The 23670-nt window shown below is 37.6% G+C and overlaps 1 protein-coding gene across 1 annotated transcript in view; it reads left to right on the forward strand.

The window, feature by feature from the left end:
• Positions 1–23670, forward strand: part of PRTG (protogenin) — a 99941-nt gene that overhangs the window by 39768 nt on the left and 36503 nt on the right. Inside the window, exons 7-15 of the mRNA XM_014944301.1 lie at positions 8101–8245; positions 9240–9373; positions 9690–9827; positions 10967–11125; positions 11727–11886; positions 12512–12759; positions 16061–16225; positions 17279–17584; positions 18784–18972. Of these exons, the coding sequence (XP_014799787.1) occupies positions 8101–8245; positions 9240–9373; positions 9690–9827; positions 10967–11125; positions 11727–11886; positions 12512–12759; positions 16061–16225; positions 17279–17584; positions 18784–18972 (1644 nt within the window). The remainder of the gene's footprint in view (positions 1–8100; positions 8246–9239; positions 9374–9689; positions 9828–10966; positions 11126–11726; positions 11887–12511; positions 12760–16060; positions 16226–17278; positions 17585–18783; positions 18973–23670) is intronic.

A 23670-nucleotide genomic window follows, 5' to 3' on the forward strand; every position in this document is an offset into this window, starting at 1 on the left:
GTCAAGACTGGAGGACTAATGGTTTGGTCTCAAGTTAACATATACTGTTGCATTTCAAAGAAAAGCAAGATAAGATAAAATTGAGTCTGACCCTTGGAGTTAGAGAAGGACCAGTTAAAGGAGAATACTTTGGAAGGAGCAAAATCCAACAGTCTCCTCTTCCATTTTGTGTGTGTGCATGGTTTTGTTTTGTTTTTTTTAATACTTTGTTTTTTTTCCAGTTATGTTGGCTTTTATCCGGCTCAATGACGAGGATGTCAGATGTTTTGTTCCCCAAATGTTTAATTCATAATTATATGAAGACATGGTCTTTAGTATGGTGCTGCTGTCTTCATCTGGTCACGGTATATCAGTAAAATTCAATTTCCTCTTGATCTTGTCTCCTGCTGTTGCAGCTGTAGCAATGCCTCCACTGTGACAACAGTTGACTGTTGTCTGATTGCTTTCCAGAACAACTTAAAATTTTGGATGTACTTGTACTTATTTGCAAAGGAAATACTTTTTCTGTGCAAGTGTTCAATAAACTACAGTAACCCAAACAGGGACATTAACATAGTTAGAATACTTCTTTCACTTTATTCTCCTCTTTCTCCTTTTCTATTTCTTTAAATTTTGTTTTCTTTAAATAGAGGAAATTTACGCGTTGGGTAAAGTCAGGCTGATACTTTGCAAATTTTCTCTTACAATTTTGGTCCTACTCACATCCCCACTGACCCACAACACTGCAGGTTCTGAGTTTTTGCAGAGCAGACAGTGCCAGTGATGTGGTTACTTCAATTGTCTGTGGTGTTTTTACTGAAAACAGAGATAATTTGGATCAAAGTCAACAGGAATCTGTAATGAAAAGCAGAGCATTATATGTTCAGTACAGTAATCCTGCTGAATAATATATGCATTAATGAGAGAAACTTGAAAAGTATACTTAGGAAAAAAAAAACAAAGGTGGGGAGGGAGAGAACTTGAGGGAAGGAAAAATCCAGCTTCCTTGTTAATGGAGATACAGCCTCATACACACAGAAGGCAGCATTTGCTTGTAATTACGCAAATGCAGAAAAATTGTAGTCCATGTGCCAAGAAATTCACAATTTAAGCAGAAAGAAAGAGACAGTAAAGAGATTCACACAGGAGACTACAAGGAAATTATACTGGTCCGTGTGTTTGGTCTTGGTCTAGCAGCCTAACAGTTAACTGAAATTTTTTTGAGTGCATCACGACACTGTAAGGACAGGTTAGGTCAAGAACCTTAAAGCAGTCCTTACTAGAATTTACTCTGATGTTCATACTTTATATGAGCGTATCTGCTATTTCAGATTTATATTTAGTGGTAGCTGAAGATGTTCTGAATCAGTTGGGAGATTCTTGGTACTTTAGTGACTTCATTGCAAGGATATTATGTTGCCTTTAAATAATAATGCAAAGGAGATGTTTGTCTTGTATCTAGAATTTGTTATCATTTAGATCAGACCTGTAGCTACATTTCTTAGTGAACTAGGAGCAGCGTGTTCCTAACCGCTTGAGTAAAATACACATCCTTTTTGATGGCATTTACAGACTATGTGCTTCTGTGTGAATTGTTGTATAAACTGCTTCCTTAGCAACTTACTAGAAACAAGTCTTTTTAAATGCCTCAAGACCTGTCATCTACCTGCATCCTGGAAATCCTATTTTATGAAACTTAACTGCAGCCTATACAGATTAAAGATGGTCAGGTTTTTTTGGACTGAACATTTTAAGTTTGTGCTGCTGTAAAACTTATTTCCAATTCAACTTGTGTTCAAATCCTGAATGTATCATTTTAAATGAGCAGGCTGATGTTTTGTTTTTCAAAACCAGTAGGGCTTCCTCCTCTTTCCAAGGTTGTTGAAGATCTATTGAGGCATCAGAGACTCCTTCCTGTACCTGTTGATCATCTTGTCACCTTTTCTCCAAAATAAGTTTATTGACTCACTTAGCTTGAAAAGAATGGAACTGTGTAAGGATATGGATCAAGCTATTGAAATGCATCAGCTGTTGAACAGTATGTGTACAGACCATTGCCCAGCATTAGTGGTCCCAGGTGAGGCTGAAGGACGCATGCCTCAGGGGATCAGTGTATGACTGACACATCAGCGAGGGGTGCTGTTGGCACTGCCTCTGTCTTAGATACCCTTTTGTTTATGTGCTCATTATCTTATCTCCACAGATTTTAGGGCCTATCGATGCAAAATGGATTGATAAAGCTCTGAAGAGCAAAGAAGAATGAAAGGGAAAGTAGGAGGGGGAGGCGGAGGGCCAGAAAACTGAAGAGCTTCTTCATACAAATCTACTCTGAATTTTCTTTTTGCTTGGGGGGGGAAAAACCCGAAACACTAGTAGATTCTGGATGTTTCTGAAAGACAAAATTATTTTCTTTGTGAAAGGATCTTTACTGTAGCATTTGTGAGGAAAGTGGTAGGAGCAGTGTCACTGCCTCGGGGCAGGTAGGTAACAGCCCAGGCTCCCCTCTTGCTAGCAGTTGTATCACCTCCCTTACTTGCCTGCTCCTGGCTAATACATTTGCCTTTAGCAACCTCACCTGAACTTCCCCTTCTAGAGCTAAAGCTTCTTCCTGCTTTTTCTGTTCTTACTAATTAATGAGATTCATCGCTCCCTGTCCTCTCTAATATCTCCTCTTTTGTATATTTGTAAGAATGTCACTTCTCTCTTCACTTCCCTTTCCCAGGGCTAATCAGGTCCCAGGTCTTGTAATCTTCTCTTAGAGGTCAGGTTCTGTTTTCTCCTGGAATCTCTCATTCTTACACCTCACATTTTAAAAATAGTAATTCTAGGTCAAACAACACTTGATTAAAAGTTTAAGGCTGAATGTAAGATATCACCATGCTTGTGGCAGCGCATACAGAACACCCTTTCACAGTAATCCCTTTTCACTTATCGTGAAAAATTTTACCCATATTGTTCCATTTGTGTGACATTCACCTCTGAACTGTATGTATTAAGCAGAACTTGAGCTCCCAAATACTTTATTTAATTTTTACTCGTATCTCCTGGGAAACTCAGCAAAGATCTACCCATGAGATCACTTGATGGCAGCTCCAGCTCTGTGTGCTCCAACTGCTTCAACAATAGGGAGAATAGCTGTGTGTCTGTAGTCTTGCTGCCTGTTCGGATCTGTTAGTACTCATGTAAAGGTTACATCCAATCCAGATTCAGACCAGAGTGTGCCATTTGAGTAGCAAATAATTTTGAAATAGTGTCCATATACCAAAAGCATGAGAGAACTCCTTTCATAATCTATTTTAAGCCTTGCTCCTGCAAGGAATGAGAAATCGCACTGAACTCAAGGAAAATATGTGCAACTTGGCTTCTGTACTAAAATCTAGTATGTATGTATATTTGTTGAATTTTTAAACATTGTTTCAGAGTGAGAGCGCATCATGAAAACTAGATTGAGAAAATCTGATATTAAATTTATCATGTGCTGTTCTGAAATGCTTTTTTTTGGAAAAAGCCATAGCTCTTCTTTAACATGCGAGTTTATTTTTCTCAAGTGAAACCTCTTCACCTGAGAATTAAAAAAAAAAAGGAAGAGATTCTTGGTTTCATTTGAAGGGTTCGGGCTATTGTGTAATTCTCAATAGCATTAACACACAAGTTCTACAAATGGCATTATGCACTTCTGTTCTTTCCACCTGAGCAGTTCATCTGTCTGAGTGGCCATTATCTCTTGAGAAACATTTAAGTGGTCGATGTCATGTGCTGGAGAGTTTCTCAGTATTTGCTGCGTCCTGGTTACATGGAACCCAATTCTGTGCTACTGCTTCAGTTCAGGGAGTAATTTCAGTTTAGGGGCTTTATCTTACGTTCTCTCAGTTTCTTTATTATACAGTTAGAGTCCGGTCTTGGGCGAATCTCAGCTGTGATGAAACCAGCAAGCTTTAACAATGATGGACATGTAGGTTGTTGGAATTTTTTTGCTTGTTAAGAAAGCTCATTCAGAAAATCACTTAATGACACAAAGCTGTGAGTAGAAAGTGCAGCATTTAAGGGAACGAGTCACCTGGACTTGTGTTGGAATGAGCTTCAGGACTTCATTTCAGGAGTGAATGAAGTGGGTGTGTGTTGTGTTCTTTTTTGTCTGTTTGTTTCTCTCTCTCCCGCCCTCCCTTTTTTTTTTTTTTAATTAAAATGAGTGAAGGACTGCTGCTGTATTTAAACAAATGAAAAAGATGTGAAGGATGATCTTCTTAACTTTTACTTTTTTGTACCTTAATAGTTAAATCTATGTAAACCTATCTAGGTACACAAATTATTTTTCACATGCATGCAGGATAGTATTCAATCCATATTGATTGCAGCAGGCACTAGCAGTCTTTCTCTAATATTAAATCAGTGTATGACAGCAAGTAATCATTTGGGTTTTGAGCCTGTGGATATTTGCCTTCATGGTAAATAAGGGAACTCATAGCAGAACTGACCTCTGATTTCTCTCTGCATAGGTAACTTTATTGGACAAAACTGTGTGTTTTATATCGTCAAAGATATTAATACTCAAAAGTAACTATACAAACAGGTTCCCATCACAAATTGCAGGAGCTTATAATAGTAAATAAAGTTTCTAGCTATTGTTTTCTTCTTCTGTAAGCAGAATTTGGTACCTTGCAAGTTAAAAAGGGTGGGAGCATCAGGTTCTCGGAGTAACATTAATTGTTTTCTTTTGGCTATAAATCTGGGAACAAAATGATTAAATAGACTGGAGAAGAGGGGAAAACTCAAATAAAAAGGCACTTACATTTATTGCATTTTGCAGGGTTGTTTTCAGGAACAACGTATGTCTCTTGAGACTTTGTTTCTTATCCATTTTATAGAGCTCTGGCCTTTTAACAGCACTGCTTTAATGACTTTTTCTTGGGGTTCTGAGTTGGTATCAGCGCTTGCCATGAAAACAAGCCTGTTACAAAGAGGTCAGGTTTCACGAGACAGCAATAGACTTGTAAAAACAGATTTTACTGGAACAAATAAAGTCAGAATTAAGAAGAAACCAGAGATTTGCGTAAAGAAACAAGTTATAGAAGGAGCAAGTACTGAGCTAAACTGATAAACACTGTATAAATTTAGATGAGAGATAAGTAGGGATTTTTTGTTTCTAAAACTACATTTTATGATGTTAATGAGTTTTTCTGAAGATTTGGTGCGGTTCTCTGTAGTTCTGACTTTCGCTATTTTTAAAGATCGATTTTCTGAGGAAATGCATTACGCCTGCTCAGGTGGGAAAATACTCTTTAAATATCAGCTTCAATTAACAACTTGCATTGGATTTTCTAACTACTGTAGCTGAATCTGTTCTTGCTGGCTATCATGATGACATTTTGTGTTCTGTGAAATACTGGTTTTCCTCAGTTTCTTTTGTAGTTCTTGAGAGTCTCACTTCTGTTTTTAATCTTCAGCTGTAATGTACCGGATGCATGGAAATAAATCATTCTTTTTGTATAGATAAATGAAAACCTAATATTGTGTTTCTGTTGTCTTACTCTGTCCCTTTAAATAATTGTACCAATGTAAGAAAATTCTGGGAGTGATTTTTATAGTTTCTATGGAGACAAAACTTTAAAAGGTGTGTAAGAGCTTTGTTCTGATAAGACACTATATCATTACCTTTCTGCATTGTTAAAATGGTCCTTTCTTATGTCACTGGCTGTGTGGTGCAGCTGTGCTACGTGATGGCTCTGAAACCCGTGTTACGTTGATTTCTGTTGTTCTTGTTGTATATGACTTTGTTACATTCCTAGAGATCTTATTTTGAAAGCTAAGCACGCTTGCCTGGTTTGCTATGTCATATTTTCACTAAATAAATGAAGAATGCAAAGCACTTTATTTTCTGTTAAAAAATCTTGTAAGAACCTCACCAGGGAAATATTAGTCTGACTCCAGGTGAACACGTTTTCTGTGTAGAGGGGAATTAGAATGGAGAAGGAGGGAAGGGAGGAAGTTTTTTTTTTTCTTCCCCTTTTTCTCACTTGCTCTCTTCTGTGGTGGAAAACTACAGAAGAGTTGGACGGCATCAAATTCAGCAGAAAGCAAATCCAGAAATATCAGAGTTTTGGGAATAAGATTGTATATGTGCAGGTGTTTTGACTTGCACTGAGTCTGTCTGCTCTGTGAAGATGAACTTCTGTTGGTAGGCAAAGAACTATTAAGTGTCTTTGTTTCTTCTGATGATTCCTTAGCAACTGAAAGAAAATCTGTTTAAGGAGAGAACTACTTTTTGTCTCCCCTCAACAGGTTTTAAATGCAAGACTTGTGTTGTAACATCTTTATGCAAGTTGTGCGGTTTTTTCATTTGTTCTTGAACTTGGTACTGCTCGTAAATGAAAAAGTGGAACATAGGGAACTGGGTTAAATTCTAGTGGTGAGAGGCTGGCTCTGTCTGCAGTGAAGGTGGGTGGGGAACAGGCTGCAGAGTGTGCTGGGACTGTGGGGACCCACTGCCAAAAGCACCGGACTGGTTATAAAAATGGATGCCAGCAGCAACTTCTGCTTGTGTCCTGGGCATCTGAATGACATCTGAGGTGCCAGACCTAGTTTCCAACAGGCACGGTGTTTGCATCATGGGGCCACAACTCCTTTCAGGTGATTTTGCTGTACAAGGCAGTTTGGTTGTCTTGTTAATCACAGTCTTGGGGAGGTTTGTTCACAAAGCTGCAACACTTTAACTCTGCTGGTATGATTAGGAGCGCTCAGTCCTGTTGTCCTGATGCAATTACGGGAATGCGGTGCAAAAAAAGGATTGATCCTGAGACATGAAATAGGTATACTAGTAATAGACATCTTTAGGTTAGGTAGTTGGGGCCATGTTAGGAGTTAATTTGTGCATGGAGGGGAAAGAAACTACGTAGTCACACTTTCATCACACTGCCATGTTAATCTGTTGATGCTATGCAGTAGCATTAAAATGACAAGGGATGGGGAGCATTCATTAGAATGCTTGGTGTGCATCAGTACTGTGGGCATCCTCTACGCAAAAGGATATTGCAGTTTGGAGTAAATGGGTTGGAAAACCATTTTAATTAATAAAAAGTGAAATAGAGGAATTATTTCAACACAAAACTGGTTTATCTATAGAAATAATGTTTTATATAATTTATACAAGAGTAGAAATTCATGTGAAATCTGATTTTTTAAAAAACAAATCAATACCATTGAGTTTATGCAGAGATTGTGCATATGTGTGTTATGGAGTGTGGAATGTGTGTGGAATTACTTGAGTTGCAAGTTGTCCAAAGGGATTTGCCTCTGAAGAGCTGTTCTTTCTGTTAATTATGTTGTAAGTAGCAGTAAATGGAGCAATTAATTAGAGGGGTTTGTATTCCTTTCCCTTTGGCTTTTATTTTCTGAGCAAAGAAATCCAACTACTGATCAATTTCTTAGCTGTCTGTTAGCTGGAAGGTATTTATTGATCTGCCACTTCAATTGGCTGAATTTTGTGAACCCCTTAAGTTTATATTGATGCTCTGTGCATCAGACATCCTGTCAGTGACCACTCAGTGTTGGGATGAAAGTGTTCTTACGTGATTAAACTTATTTTGAGATCTTTTTTGGTTTTGATTTCTTTTTAATTGTGAACTCGTACAATTATCTAAATGCTTTTACTAAAGTGATCATTATTAAAGAACTAAAATATGACTGTCAGGAACCAAGTGTTGTTTTGAATATTTTCTGTTGCAGTCAGATATTATTTTTTTTTTAATTATAGTGGGCTCAGTCCCAAACAAGTTGAACTGCCATGAACTTCAGTAGTTTAGTAATTGATATGCTTTGCAGCTGCGTGCCAGCCAATTTCTATGCTTAATTCTATTTGAAAGTGTCATTTTCATTTTTTGGAAATATTTTTGTACTGGATTAGGTTAAAGTACAGTTATTTTAAGTAAGTCTTAAATGCATGAAACCATGCTATCAAGCACAGTTGACAAGGTAATTAGACCTATCTTTCTTTGCACGTAGAAAAGATGGCTATTTGAACTATTTGTGGGCAATTTTGCAAGTTCATCTGTGATCTGGAGTTTGGTTTAGCAAAGAAATTTTCCTCACTTTAGTCCTTTAAATTCAATGTTCACTTATTTTTAGCCATTTCTGCATTTGAAGTCCAGCCACTTTCAGCTGAAGTCCAAGAAGGTGGAGTAGCTCGATTTGCCTGTAAAATAACAGCAAACCCTCCTGCTACTGTGACATGGGAAGTGAATCGAACAACTTTACCTTTAGTCATGGACAGGTATGTAGAGTTACACATTTTAGCATGTTGTTTATTTCCTGTGATGTTTTTGAGCCTGCTACAAGAAGAAAATCTGAACATTTGCGATGCCGTTACATAAAAAAAGGTTCCATGTGTACTGTATGTCAGCTATTAAAATAGCTAGTAATAGTTATGTTGTTAATGAATTTTAAACAGGCGTATGAGTGCAGACCAGAATCACCTGCTATTGTCTATACAGAAATCATTGGCCAATGGATTGTCGTTGGAGAATTTTGTATGAAAGTCCTCTTTGGGAATGGGAGTTGCTGTGGGATACAGAATGGATGGACTTGGGCTGTGGGGTGGTTTAAACTAGAGGTACTGCTTTCACAGAGGAATTGATGCTGAACCTGTTTTTCTTTAGGGGGCAAATAAAGATTTGTATGTTCAGAAAATTGAGGTTAAACATTTCATGCTAGGGAAATTCTGCACAGGGGGGCTTCTCTTGAATTGATTAACTTGAAGCATACGGCCTACTAGGTTCTTTCGCTGTCCAGATTCTTTGTTGAACTTACTCCTATCCTCTCAGCATGTAACTTTTGTTCAACATGTCTACGATTACTAGCATACAAAGGAAGATATAAAGAGAAACATAAAAATTGAAAGCATAGATGGGTTTCTGGGAACTGTATATCAGTTATGACAGTGTATCAGAAATTGCTACCAAAAATCAGCCAACCTGAATAATATGAATGTAGTAGCTAGCTAAAGGAAGGTTAGGATGGTTGCTTCTGAAGGTGAGAAAGATCTGCTTGTTGAAAGTAAATTCCTCTGCTCTCATCGTGATGCTGGAGGGAATCTCGCCTCTAGTTCAGAGATGTGGGGAGGTGAGTCATATAGAGAGAATGTTTTTGAGTCACCAGCCTGCTGTTCTCAAGTCACTGTAGGTTGTTTGTAAATCAAGTAGTTAATTCCATGATGGTGTTCATTGGCTGAATGTTTATCCATGTTTCTTTTTTTGTTTCTGTGACAGGATAACCGCTCTACCTACAGGAGTTCTTCAAATCTATGGTGTTGAACAGAAGGATGCTGGGAGTTATCGGTGTGTTGCCACAACAATAGCCAATAGACGAAAAAGCACTGAGGCAGTGCTGAGTGTTATTCCAGGTACTCACCATGTGAGATTTTTTTTTTAAAGCCATTATATTCGTCTTTAGATTATAGCAAAAACACTTATATGAGTTGAAGAGCTGTAGCTGTCCTCTGAATCACTTGCCCAAATAATAATTTTGCTTGCTTGTATCCTGTGGCTAAAATACTGTTCAGTGTAAGTTTCCACAATTACTGAAATAAAGCTTTGGTGTAAATTTAATTTTAAGCCTCCTTAAAAAAAGGTGGTTTTATTTTCTATTTAATTGAGCTTTTATTTAATTGTTCTCACTTTCTTTGATTATTTTTTTAATTTTTTTTTTTTCCTCCAAAGCCTCAGACTTGAAGCCTTTTCACAAGCCATCTATAATAGCTGGTCCTCAAAACATTACCGCATCTCTTCATCAAACCGTCATACTGGAGTGTGTAGCCACAGGGAATCCAAAGCCAATCATCTCATGGAGCCGGTTAGGTAGGTCTTAAAATTACAGCATGTGACCTTCAGCCTGTGGAGAGGAAGTGAAACTGGAAAGAAAGGATTTCAGCAATTAGGTTACTGTGCTGAGGCTTCATGTAGTAGGTAATGATTAGGTTAGGGTGGGATAAGTGAAACATACTTCCATGCTGCTTTTAAGAAGCCCGGAGGTTTTCTGAGGCTTCAGACTTCCCTCTTCTGCTGTGAATCCTGCACTGCCTCCAGCACTGTGTGGGCAAGGTGTCAGGTAGAGTGGTGACCTCCAGAGATCTGTGACTTGGAGTAGAATCAATGGTGAGTTAGGGCAGGTTGGAGTGGTTTCATCCTATGAAACAATCCTGTAAATGTTTCTCGCTCTCTTCTTAGAAGCAGTATATGAATGTGATTTGGACCTTGTGTTAATGGGCAATTTGGACTATGGACAGGTTTAGTCAGACCCCAAATAGTCTGCCTGGAAGGGGAGAAGAGAGGGAATGCAGTAAGAATAATAACATTCATCAGTGCATCACATTTTTCCATGAAACTACCTCTGCTTTTATTCCGACATGTACCTAACCGTGAATGGCAGGACTGCACCTTTAGAAGCATGAAATGTTTTACATTTTTATTTCTAAAAAAGGGAGAAATAAACATATATTTCCTGGTTTATTCAATGGCTCTTGTAGACAAACAAGTAAGAAAAAAGTTACCGAACAGTCATAGAGCATTTGCTGTGAAAATAGAAGAAAATACATGGTAATCAAATATACTCATTTTGTCACCAGCATAGTTCCGAAGGAGATTGATGATCCCTGTTTGTAAAGATGATGTGGATGTTGGTAGTGATGAGCTGAATTGTAGTGCAAGGCAACTGGGGAGGCTAACCGGGAAAATGGCATTAGGTTTTTTAGCTGTGATGGTGAATATTAACTACTTACCAAGTGGTGAGACCCAGCAATCTGAATGATCAGATAACTAGAGTGAAGAGCAAAGCAAATGTAAAATGTAAACCTCGGAAAGCTCATCTGTGATTTTTCCTTTGCATCTTTCAACTTTTAAAATCTAATCTGTGCCATTACTGCCCAGGCAATCCTATTTAGATAAGTTAGATACATTGAACGGCCTTGTAACTACGCTTCTCCCACTCTCTCAAATAGATCATAAGTCCATTGATGTCTTCAATACCCGTGTCCTTGGAAACGGGAACCTCATGATTTCTGATGTAAAGGTGCAGCACGCAGGCGTGTACGTCTGTCGAGCCACCATTCCAGGCACACGGAACTTCACGGTCGCAATGGCAACTCTCACTGTGCTCGGTGAGCCTGCTTTGACTTCCACTGGGTGTTTAACAACTCGTGTCTGTCTCGAGATGTGCTATGTACTGTGCTGAATTTTTTATCTCAAACGTAGCTCACCAAGGCCTGTCGGGAGACTGCAGAGATGAAACAGATCACAGAACTGTGGCTGCCTTCTTCTCTCTGTTTACTTAGATGAGAAGTGTCAGATACTCAACGTTTGAGTTATAAACTAGTAGTTCATTTGCACTTGGAGATACCCAGGTGTAATGTTTGCTCTAAGACAGGCTTTCAACACAGAAAAAACTCCTGTAACAAAGCAGAAATATGTAATATATACGTATGCTTTGTGAGCAGTATGTCATAGGCTGGAGTTTGATTTGTTTGTATTACTAAATGCATAACAAAAATGCATAAAATAGTCCTATCTGTGCAAATAGTATGTATCTAAACAATTGTGCTTTGTTTATATGGAATGTGATTTCTGCATGGGTATATGTGTATTTGAGCAGCCTGAGGAGAGAGGTTTGTGTGTGGAAAATTCATTATTATTCTGGCTGTCCTTGAATTTGTATGGGCTTGATTTTTATTTTATTTTTTTCCCCTTGTTACTTACCTGTAGCTCCACCTTCATTTGTGGAATGGCCAGAAAGTTTAACAAGGCCTAGAGCTGGTACCGCTCGTTTTGCTTGTCAGGCGGAAGGAAATCCTGCCCCCAAAATTTCATGGTTAAAAAATGGAAGGAGAATACACTCCAATGGTAGAATAAAAATGTACAACAGGTAAGATTACAATTGCTGTATGAGAGCTATGCTAGTGATATGCTGCCAAAGGATGAAATTACAGTAACTAAAGCAAGATATAACTCATGTAAACATTAAATTGGGCATTAAATGGAGTTATGCTATTTCCTTGGCAGAAATGCAGATTAGTCAATATCTTAGCAAAGCTGTTGTGATTGCTGCCTTACCTGGGGGGGAAACTGAGGTGATTTCACCACAGAGTTACTCTAAATTTACAGTAGTGTAGCAGAGACTAGAATCTTGCTAGCTGTTTGCGGCTCCATTTAACTACTTCAGTATAGTGAACAGCTCATACTAAAGAGTTGGTTAAGATATGACAATCTTACAATTGTGCTTTCTGCAGGTGGGGAATAGACTTACAGGTTTCTTTTCACTGTGCCCGCCTTTGCAGGCAAAAACATAAATATGGCAGGTTTTGAGGAACACTTCCAGTTGCTAAATTTCACAGCTACGCATCTGTTTCTAATAGAAGAGTTTGTGGCGTGCAAGTTCGTTATACAAAATTCATAAAGCAGGGGCAAACATAACTATTTTTGAATTATGTAGAGCTGAGTTTACCTACAATATGAGCTTTTTTCCCCCTTTTTCTTTCTTTTGGATTCAGTAAATTGGTGATTAACCAGATCATTCCTGAAGACGATGCCATTTATCAGTGCATGGCTGAAAATAGCCAGGGATCTATTCTCTCCAGAGCCAGGCTTACTGTAGTTATGTCAGAAGACAGACCCAGTGCACCTTATAACGTCCATGCTGAAACAATGTCAAGCTCAGCGATCCTGCTAGCATGGGAGAGGCCGCTATATAATTCAGACAAAGTGATTGCATACTCTGTGCATTACATGAAAGCAGAAGGTAAGCAGTTTGATTTAAATGCTATTTAACTAGTGTGTGATAGGAACTTGGATGTCCTTGCAAAGACTGTCAAATTTGAATGGTTTGTAACCAGGGCTGCATCCGAGCATACCAGCATATAAATGCATATTGTAATCAATAGACATGCTTGGGGAAAAATGCTTTTGTCATACCATCTCATTTGTGGGACTTGGTGTTCTTCCAACTCACCCTTGTCTGGTCACTCCATGAATGGTTTATCCTAGTCTCTGAAATGAAATACAAATTTCTGTATAAAAGGGAATGGATAGTTAATAAAAATGAGTAACTAGACATTTTAAAACCTCTTAGTATTATGTAATTGCTTTAAGGTAATCTGTAAGGTGATAGAAAACAAGCATTTTTCATAAGTAGGAGAAGTGATTGACAAGCGACTTGAAAATTTGTTAGGTGAATGGCTTAAACTAAGCTGTGATGCAGCTCTGTTTTCTAGGAGTGATTTCTTTTTCCATTTCTATTCAGTAAGTGGTTTATTCAAGGACAGGACCGCAGATGCTCAGCTCTGTGTGGAATACCAGTCTGCCATCTGCTAAGCAGAGGACAGGAAGGACAGCTTAATTACTCTTAATACTGATGCAGGAATAGCTGCCTTTGCTTTTGCAAGTGGGATATTTCAGGACACAAGAGAATTTTGTCGGAAGGAAGGAAAGAGTTTTAGAAGATAATGAGGACAAGAGGTGCGGGAAATTACCCCCCATACTTTCAGTCACTGAGGTATTGTGCTCACAACGCCCTCTTAAAGCTAATATGAATAAAGTCACACTAGATAACGTATCTGGGTAATTGTATGTCCGGTGCTAGTGTAGAGAGTGGAGACCGAATAACTTCAAAGAAAACTATCCTTAGGGAAGTGTATAAGCAGGAAATACTCTTGAACAGAGGTGAAAGGAGGTATCTTCTGAAATGTCTTTTCTGTAAAATCATTTTGCAGTCCCTGCTTCATTTGCTTACTTACTCAAAGGTTATATCTTGTGAAATGAAATTGTAACTTGTCTTGGTTTTAAAAAACAAAACGAACTCCAAATAAAAGCAAGCAACAAAACAAAACCCCTCTGATTTATTTGAACTTGCTTTCTCAAATACCCATTTTTTTTTTTAAATTTTTCCAGACTGTCTTTGGATATTTATTTAGTATAATGCTGTTGCGCATCCTTTCACATTAGTAAGGAAATCCACATAGGTAGAGTGGAGAAGGCTGTGTTAAGAGGAGTAATTAGAGTGATGGGAATCAAAATGTAGGTGATTTCCATGCATTTTTTTCTTTGGTAACACAATTGGGTAGTACCAGAAGATCTGCATCAGGACACAAGACAAAAGTGTTTTTTAATAGAAAAAAATATTGAGCTTCAAAGGCTAGTATGTCTTACTCTGTAAGAATTCTCTATAATTATGGATTAATTATCTAGTTATGTATTAATTAAATAGTTTGTATGAATTGCCTTCTTTATTCCTTTCAGGCTGTCTTTCCCCAGTTCACCCTCACACCCTCTTTCATACCCTAATGAAGATCAAAAATTATCTCAGATGTATCTGAGTTAACTAGAGTATATCTTACTTGCTTAAAGCTTCTCATGTGTAACTATTTACTTTATACATTTGTGTTCATATATTGCTCTTTTGTTTTGCTTAGGAACCATGTTTTTCAGTGTGAGTAAAGAACATTTTATTGCAAAAGAAAAACAGTACTTTTTAAGTCTCCTAAGTTGTAGTGATGTTTGTGATTCCATAAACTTTAAACAGAAAGGAAAACTGGATAATACACATAATATACAGTTCTGTAGAATTTTTTTCTGTAGACTTCACAATGTGGTGGGTGCTTTGAATACAAAAGATACCATCACTTACCCTTCAATTTCACAACTCGAGTAGTCTGATGTTTCACTGTAAAAACAGGTTCAGGTCCTCTTCCCTATTAAAAAAAAAAAAAAGTTAGTGTTTTAATCAAGTTAGTTGAAGAAACTAACAGGTGTTTTTTTGTGTTTTTGTTTTTTGTTTCTTTAAGCAGAATATTTTACATTCAAATCAGGGTCATAGTAGCAAGAAGAATAAGGGTCTGATGAGCGTGCATGTTGGAGTGTGTTAATTCCTTGTTAGTGGTTTAGAAAAGGCACAAAGGGAACACTGATTGTGGTGGAAGGCAAGCCTTGTTCTCTATTATGGCTGTTTCATTAGGGCCTCTGCATGAGGCCTAGCAATCCATTCAATGAGAGAACAAGTCCTTTTAATTTGAGCTCAAGGATCTTGTTTAGCAGGTCAGAAATCGTGCCTTGCAATTCCTAATTAACAAGCCATTAACTAGTCTGTTGTGAGATGCTCGTAATCTTGTCTAATTAAAATGCTATCAAGTTAATTCATAAATGTGGGAAAACTTAATGGTGGAATTTGCCTTTCGTTTTGTTTATAAATTCAGTTGTGAAGAGGAGGAGCTGGCTCTTACAGAGTTTTGATTAAGTTGACGTGCACTTGGTGTGAATTGTTCGTTAACACAGCAGCTTTCACCACACTTATTCCACTTTATAGCCTTCCTCTATAGGAATAAAGCCCAACAAAGACAAGGACTGCTGCATGCATTGCTATGCATATTTTAATGTGAATTGCTGAGAATTTTTCCTTTTCTTTTTTTTTTTTTTCCCCCTTTTTTTTTTTTTAACAACTCACTAAGGAGCCAAACATTTTTGAAGCTCATTCTGGTCAGTTCTTATTGGCCTTTCTCCAAATTAAAGAAAAAAAAAGTGTCAATCAAATGTAATAGAATTTGCAGGGCTAAAATGAGATCCTTCTGCTGAATAAATTCTTTCTGTTTGTTTCTTTGGGGGGTGGTGGTGTTTGTTTTGTTTTTGATGGAGTGGAGCCCTCGCATTCCTCACAGTCTGCTATAGAAAGGCTCTGTAAATAGGTTTTGAAAAAACCTCCCTGACTCTAAACAAATAGATTTAGAAGCTTGGTATGAATGATAAGGCTATTAGAGCTTGTCTGTTGTGTTACTGTACATTGGGCACAGTTTGTTGTGACTAATTCTAAATAGGGTTTAGAATTGCATTCAGCATCCCTTATTCAGGAAAATCCTGAAACACCATAATCTACACCACAGCAAGACACAGTTACTCCTGTGCATAAAAGAGCTTTTACTCAGTAGGGTTGAAAAAATAGAGGTAGGCGGGGGAAGAACATGGAATAACTTTGTAAAATCTTAAAGCCAAGATACTGTGATGTTTAGGGATTGTCAGAAATTTTTGTTTGTCTAACCCTTGTTTTATACTAGGTTTAAATAACGAAGAGTACCAAGTGGTCATTGGAAATGATACAACACATTACATTATTGATGACTTGGAACCAGCCAGCAACTACACCTTTTATATTGTAGCTTATATGCCTCTGGGAGCCAGTCAGATGTCAGATCATGTGACTCAGCACACCCTTGAAGATGGTAAGGCAAATAGCACTGATTTAGGTGAACATTTTAATTTACACTGAATAGAAATGTGCAATCCAGTGCTAATAGCTCTTGAGGATCCCAAACTTCTGTTGACATCAGTGAGACTTCTAGATATGTGTAATGTAAGACTGAGCCAGCTAATGATAGGAATGAGAATAAAATAGCATTCTGACAGGGCATCATTGTATGTTACACAGTGTCTTTTTCTACACTGAAAGACATTCCATTAAATCATGTAAATAACTGTGATAGACCTTTAAGAACTTCCTCAGTGTTGAGAATCTGATTAATTTGGTGATAGCCTAGGATTTATTCTCTCTATGACTCTCTCTTGTGCATCCGAAATGTGAATCAAACTGCATGCCCACTGCATGTTTTGCAAATTTTGAAGGAAAATTTGGAATAAAAGTTTGCTATACCAAAAAAAGTAACTTTTTTTTTTAAATCTATGTGCTTGTTAGTAGAATCAGAATTTCATAAAAGACTCTCCTGACTTATTTCTGTGCAGTGATTTAACTAATCTGAACATCAAGGCAACAACAAACTGTTTAGTATAGTTAATTAGAAGTGATTAATAAATTCTGACAGGGTTAAGCTTTGGCAGCGTGGAACATTGCCAGTTCCAGTTGTCTGCCTGTCTCTTTGCCAGGAGTTACTACCCTCATTACATGGTTGGTGGAAAAGAACATGCGCTGAGTCTTCAACAGTACAGGTTGTTGTTTAGACTCTCAGTTCAAGCTGCTGCATCTAACCTTGACAGTCAGTTTGTCAGAACAGTAAGGTGCTGATTGCCTTTGATTACTCCTGGCAGCAATAAGAGGAGAAAATGTTGAGAGCCTTATGGAAAGGAGTTTGCTAAGTCTATACTGCATGCAGAAGGTGAGAAATGAGAAGTGTGAAGTTATCCTTAAAATAAACAAGATTCTACAAAACTTCTTGGATTGTTTACTCTTACATCTCTGACACCTCATCATAGGCTATGGTGTCAGATGAGAATTTTCCATCTCTTTTCCTGAGGTCAAAAGCATTGTCTTTTCCTTTTAGTTCCCTTAAGAGCTCCTGAAATTAGTTTGACAAGCAGGAGTCCTACGGATATTCTCATCTCTTGGCTACCGATTCCCGCAAAATACAGGAGAGGCCAGGTGGTCCTGTACCGTCTGTCTTTCCGCCTCAGCACAGAGACCAAAGTCCAAGTCTTGGAGCTTCCAGGGACTTCAGATGAGTATCTCCTTGAAGGCCTGAGGCCTGACAGTGTCTACTTGGTTCGTATCACTGCTGCAACAAGGATTGGCTGGGGAGAGGCATCTTTGTGGACTTCCCACCGGACTCCCAAAGCTACAAGTGTGAAAGGTAATTCTTAATATTACCAGCAACCCCGAGATGGGGTCTGTTGCAGGCTTTATCTGGCAGGTAGTACAATGATGTGAAATAGGTTTTCCCATTACATGTTCTGGTGATCTAGAAAATAGTGTTCTAACCATGACTCTGTCCACAACCCTGCAAAACCTTCTGATTCCTTTAATAAATTAAATGCAGTTAATACATAGTTTCAGGATCAAAAGTTGAAGAGGAACTAATCTGTCTTATGAAAGGCCTTATAGTGGCAAGAGAAGGAAAAGCTGATATATTATTTTGGTGTCAATCTTTGATTGTTTCCATATGTTGATGTTCACATATTTGACATGGTGGCCAGAAACTTTAATTCATGTTTGTGAACTGCTCAAATTTTTTAGCTTGTAGACTTGTTTCCAATGGTAACACGGTTTTTCTTCTATATAATTTGAATTAAAAAAAAATCAACAACCCCAAACCCCATTGTTGTTCAGTGTAAAATACCTTTCTGCAAATTGGGACATTATGCATGAGTATTGTGTACAGGTACTTAAAAGATCTAAATTGATGCATGCATGTCTGTATTACAAACAAAATGCAATATGCAATTTGACTTGAAATGCATATATGCAAAACAATATGCAATTTGACTTGATATTTGAAGTCTTCAGTTATAATTGAGCTTTGGATTACATTATTATTTAGTAATGTCATGCAGAAGAACATTCAACTTTGCATGAATGGCTTGTAAAAGATGTAGATTTGAATTTGTAACTTTATTTTTTAGCTGTAATACATATCTATCCACTGGATTTCATTGAGTTTTGACTGCTATAAAAATTATTAGCACTTGATGAACTGTCATGTTATTATTAATCACATTTGCTCTGGCACACTTTAAAACAGGAGGTAATTTTATAACTGTCTTTGGAGTGTTTTCATTTTTCTTTGAAAATAACTACTGTATAAATATAATTAATTGATTAATTAAGATGCAGAATTAAAAAATGTTTCTATTCTGGTTTATCCTAAATTAAGTTGTTAGATTAGCTTAAAGGGAATCAGACATCATAATAAAGAAACAGTTGTGTGAGTCCACAGATGAGCTAGTATTAAAGTCTTGAGTGAATTTTGGACTGATGGGCGTCTAGATTTTTGTGTGAAAATTAGTTTTTTTCTAGAATATAAGAATATTATATGTATTTCTCTAAAACCAGCACCAAAGTCTCCTGAGCTGCGTTTGGAGCCAATGAACTGTACAACCATTATAGTGCAGTGGCAGCAGGACTCCGAGGACACTGCAACTATTCAAGGGTACAAGCTGTACTACAAGGAAGAAGGACAGCAGGAGAATGGACCAATTTTGTTGGGTGCCAGTGATCTTGAGTATACTGTCAGTGGTTTAGGTGAGTATATAAAATATTTCTTAATTGTTCTGGAGGACAGTGAAGTAGAAGGACATCTTAGAGACCTTAAATTGTTAGACCTGTAAGGAAACAATGCTAGGTTTCGCCACCTATTTTCCTAGCAATAAGCTTCGCAAGTTGAATTACACCGCTGATGGAATAATCCTCTCTCAAAATATGTTGTACAACACTTAGCAAACCAGATCTTGCAACTTTTGTGTAAGTTGGAAGAAGGACGCTCAACTACTTATGAGAAGGTACAGAACTTATAGTTAGTAAATATTGATAGTAAATGGCATGGATCTTCAATATTCGGTTTAATACTAATTTTTTTCAGTTTTTGTATATTTATGCCTGATCTAGTAACCGTGAAATATTAATACAAAATACCAAAGCTTTTCCTTTCGTATTTCTAGCTTATTTGTAGCCTTTGTGACAGCTACACTGCACAACAGCACTGCTTGCTCACCATAGTATCTATTAGGCCTTGTGCATGTTATTATCCTGTTATTTTTTTTAAGGAGTACTGGTAAATATTTGCAGGACTAAGCACAAAGATTAGGGCACAGAGCTTCCTGAGTCCCATTGGAATCTTTCCATTGATCATCTGACTCTGTTTCCTCCTGTAGCTCTTGTGATGTGTATTAGTACAAATGTGTTGGTAGTATCCCTAGGTAGAAGGTGCTTCTATTTACATATATAACTGAGAATCTATTTCATAAAAATATGTGATCTACAGTGTAATCAGCAAAAGTAATACAGGATTTGACACTTAGTGTTTGAAGTGTGTTAAGATAGTTTGCTTAGGGGTAGTGTAGAGAATTAATCTTGACTAAGTTCTCAAAATTGACATGCAGTCTTACATACATCAAATGGCCTCTTGACCATGCTCAGGTATTCTCATCTGCTGCATACAGTTGAGATACTATTTTAGGGGAGATCCGAGGAGAGCATTCTGATCTCTTAACTGGACAACTGACCATCTGTGACCATTTCTAGCCAGAGCATCTGGCAGCAGCTGACTGTTTAACAGAGTTGTGAGACAAAAGAGCAGTGGGTTGAAAGGATGTGGTGTCTGTGTGTCCTAGGACATACATGCATTTTTTTTTTGGTCTCCTCATTATGCAGTGACAAAGCAGTCATTTCAGACATGTGCACACTTATTAGCTGTGTGATCCACATCATATGGATTTTCTCAGTACACTAATCCTCAGATTAAAATATTATTTTAAATAATTATTTTAGAATGTATATTAACTGTGGGTTTTTATTGGTTTATCTTTCCAGTAAGCATGTAGACAGAGGGAAAACAAAAGCAAAGTGAGTTTAGGACATTACAGCTTTTTCACAGTCACATTGTTACTGAATTACAAGAAGTGTGGGCATGGAAGAATTCACGTGCTTGAGTTAACCGTTCAGTCATGGTGCACGTGATGTGTTTAGTATTTATGCCTTATCAGAATTCTGAGTATCTAAATATGATTACCAAAACTTGATACATTCCATGTAATCTGATTGCCATAATTTGTATTTTTCAAATATAAGTAATTTATGCTGCCATAGGTTAGATTCCACTGAAGAGTATTTTTTTTCAAATAACTTCAATAGAAGTTAATATTTTTTTTTTTTCATTTTTAATGGGATGTGTTGAGTTATTTGAAGTACATATTAAATGGGACATTTTCCTGTGTATGGTTTTTTTCTGGTTTCTTATTTTTGTTCACTTTGTAAAATTCACAGAAAAAGCCATTCGTTGTTACAGCTACAAAAGACTTGCTTGGCACAGGACATTCGATTAGGTCATGATTTTCCACTGCTAAGATGATTACATATGTTGAAGCCTGGGAAGTTCACATAGACTTCTCATACTGACAGTGCCTGTCTGACTACTGTATTTGCCCATTGAGAAGCTGCCTGTTTGAAATACTTTTGCACGCTAAATTATTTCTTAGAAAAAAGTACTCGCCCAACTTATTTCTGCCTATGGCAGCTGCACATGGGAATAATACAGCACGTAAAATTACATGCAATATATAAACCCACAAAGACCCTAGCAATGTTCACGCATTAAGAAGGGGACAGATTTCCATTTCTTTTTATTTCTTGTGAATAATCTACATAATTTGGACAAGGTTATTTTTTTTATTCATTTCAAGTTTAAAATATTACTTATTAAGAAGTGGTCCTACCTGGCAAAATTTGAGATAAAATAAGGAAAGCCACTGTTCTAGGTTTTGTGACCATGGTAAACTGACTCTGCACAAACTGGACAGAGGCTTTGAGGACTAATGTTCTGTCATCCATTTGCCTCTCCTGAGGACACTAAACTACTGATTTATTGACAGCCTCTTTAAAATAAACTTCTTCATTAGGAGCTACAGGAGTTAGTAGAATACTGCAAGTATGAAACCTGAAGGGGAAAGATGTGCATTAATATTTTTGGTTTCATATATGTTGAATAACATGGTCAAAAGAAGAGGTTATTATTCCTAATTTGGAAGAATATGCTAATAGTGTTAGGTACTTCTCAGTGGCAAAGATGGAGTAGTTTCTCATGCATTATCTGTTGCTGCTGAAGTTATTTGGCTTCTGAACACTCCATCTTCATGTCTTAGTTTGTCATGACTTAAGGCTGCTCTACCATTCCCTTGCATAGTTAATAAACTGCAGATAGACTTCTAGTGACATTTGGAGCATGTCAATATGTCTCTCGATGGAACTTTCTGCAGATGTTGATACAACTGCCAACTGATTGTTCAAAATCTGTGTATTTAAAGGACAGTTCACTTACTCTTTGGCAATTGAAGTGCATCACATAATCAGAATTCATAATATTATCTAATCAAAGAGAACATTAGCATTCATATTATAAGCACTGTTGATTGCATTGATTGTTGATAACATTGATATAACTACTGTAAATGATTTGCAGTCTACAGGACTCTTGATGGAGAGATGAGTATGATGGGTAAAGCAGAATCAGCAATGCTAGTGTAAAACAGGTTGCAAGGACTGAACGTGAAATATAGGAATATGAATATTATGCTTTAGGTTTTAGTCTTTTGGTGGTTCCTACCTTGTTTTTTGAGAACTGACCTCTTACTCCAGTGTAGGTTTACCCAGCTACTTCTGTGTATTTTTAAACTGGATTATTTAGCACGATAGTCACCATGTAAATAGAATTAAATGATCTGATCAGAGTCAGGGCTGCCATTCTTAAAATAAATATCCACAGTTTCACATAGACATTTGTTTGTGTGAAAGGTCTTGGCATTTATTTTTCAATCACAGGCCATTTCCTAGTCCAGTGTAAAATTCCATTATCACTTGAATTTGCCACGGGAGCAGACCCTTGGGTGCATACCATGCATTTTTGCCTCTATTTTTAATTCCTCCTTTGCTTCCTCCTGCTCTAGAAAATTTTCCCTAACAGAAAGTCTTTCATTGTGAGGCTTGATGAGTCTGCTGGTACGGGTTCTGTTTCTGTAATGTTTCAGAATATGCATGTTCAGAAATTGAAGTGAGTTCTTTTTGGTGGAAGAGTTTGTTTGGGAACCTTCTTGCTCTGTAACAGGAGAGGAATTGGCAAAACTTGTAAGTTAAAACAAAGGGAGTGTCCAGAGAAGTTTAAATGTCTTTAAATTATTTTTTTTCAAGGAGTATTTTAATCATGTGCATATGTATCTCTGCCTCAATGTTGTTGCTCACTGCTGTCCTCCGTGGACTGTTTGCCAGTCACAGCTCATTGCAATTGCAGCTATGTGACCAGTACGAAAGTGGGACCTATGCAAGATGGCCAGTGACTCAGAAGAACCCATTTTAAGCTTATCTAGTTTATTGGAGCCAGGAACTTTTCATAACCAGGTTGTAATGATGATAAACATCTCATCCTGGAACCTGTATCTAGGGAGAATAAAATCAAATTCAGCTTCTTGGTTAACAAACTCAAGAAAGCATCATCAATTCTGATGCTGTAACATGAGAACACTGTTCTTCAAGCTGCCTGGAAGTTTCCCTCTCTGAACTTATTTTTTATTTTTCAGTTCTTATCATTCTAGCTAGAGCAATATTTTTACTAATTAAATGAAGGCCACTAGTGATGGGGGAATGCAATGTGTTCTTGTGCCTTTAATACTTTCTACGCTGGGAGGAAGGGAGGAGAGCAAGAATTCACTCTGCTAAGTCATCCTGCCGTAGTTGCTGTCTCGGAGCTATACCACCTTGAGTGCTGGTAGTTACAGTGAGGATTTCAGAAGGTTGCACTTTGGTGTCAAGTCCAACGTGAGGTCTCACTAAATGCGCACGAAACCTTGAGGCAAGTGGGTTGTGGCAGAGATGTGTGCACTTTAGGTGCTCTTTTGTTTCTATTGCATACAAGATGATATCGCAGTAAATAACCGTTTTCAGGCAGACACCTTAGGGTATAGAAAAACTGGTCTGTTAGCTTTGGTGAAAATGCCCCGAGCATGGGAGCCCACATACCTTGGCCTTTCCCTGGTGAAGGCCCCTCTCGGGCAGAGCCTGCGGAGTGGCATGTCCTATGCTGGGACCTGCAGCCCCCAGGAGCACTGCTGGGTCCCCAGGACCTGACGTGCTTGCAGGCTGCAGGGCACTGGGGAGAAACTGCAAAATGATTTGATGGCCCTGAAATGGAGTATATCTACTTTAAAAAAAAAAAAAAAAAAAAAAAAAAAAAAA

The sequence above is a fragment of the Calidris pugnax genome, unplaced genomic scaffold (genome assembly GCF_001431845.1).
Source record: "Calidris pugnax isolate Ruff unplaced genomic scaffold, ASM143184v1 scaffold70, whole genome shotgun sequence".
NCBI classification, from domain to species: Eukaryota; Metazoa; Chordata; class Aves; order Charadriiformes; family Scolopacidae; genus Calidris; species Calidris pugnax.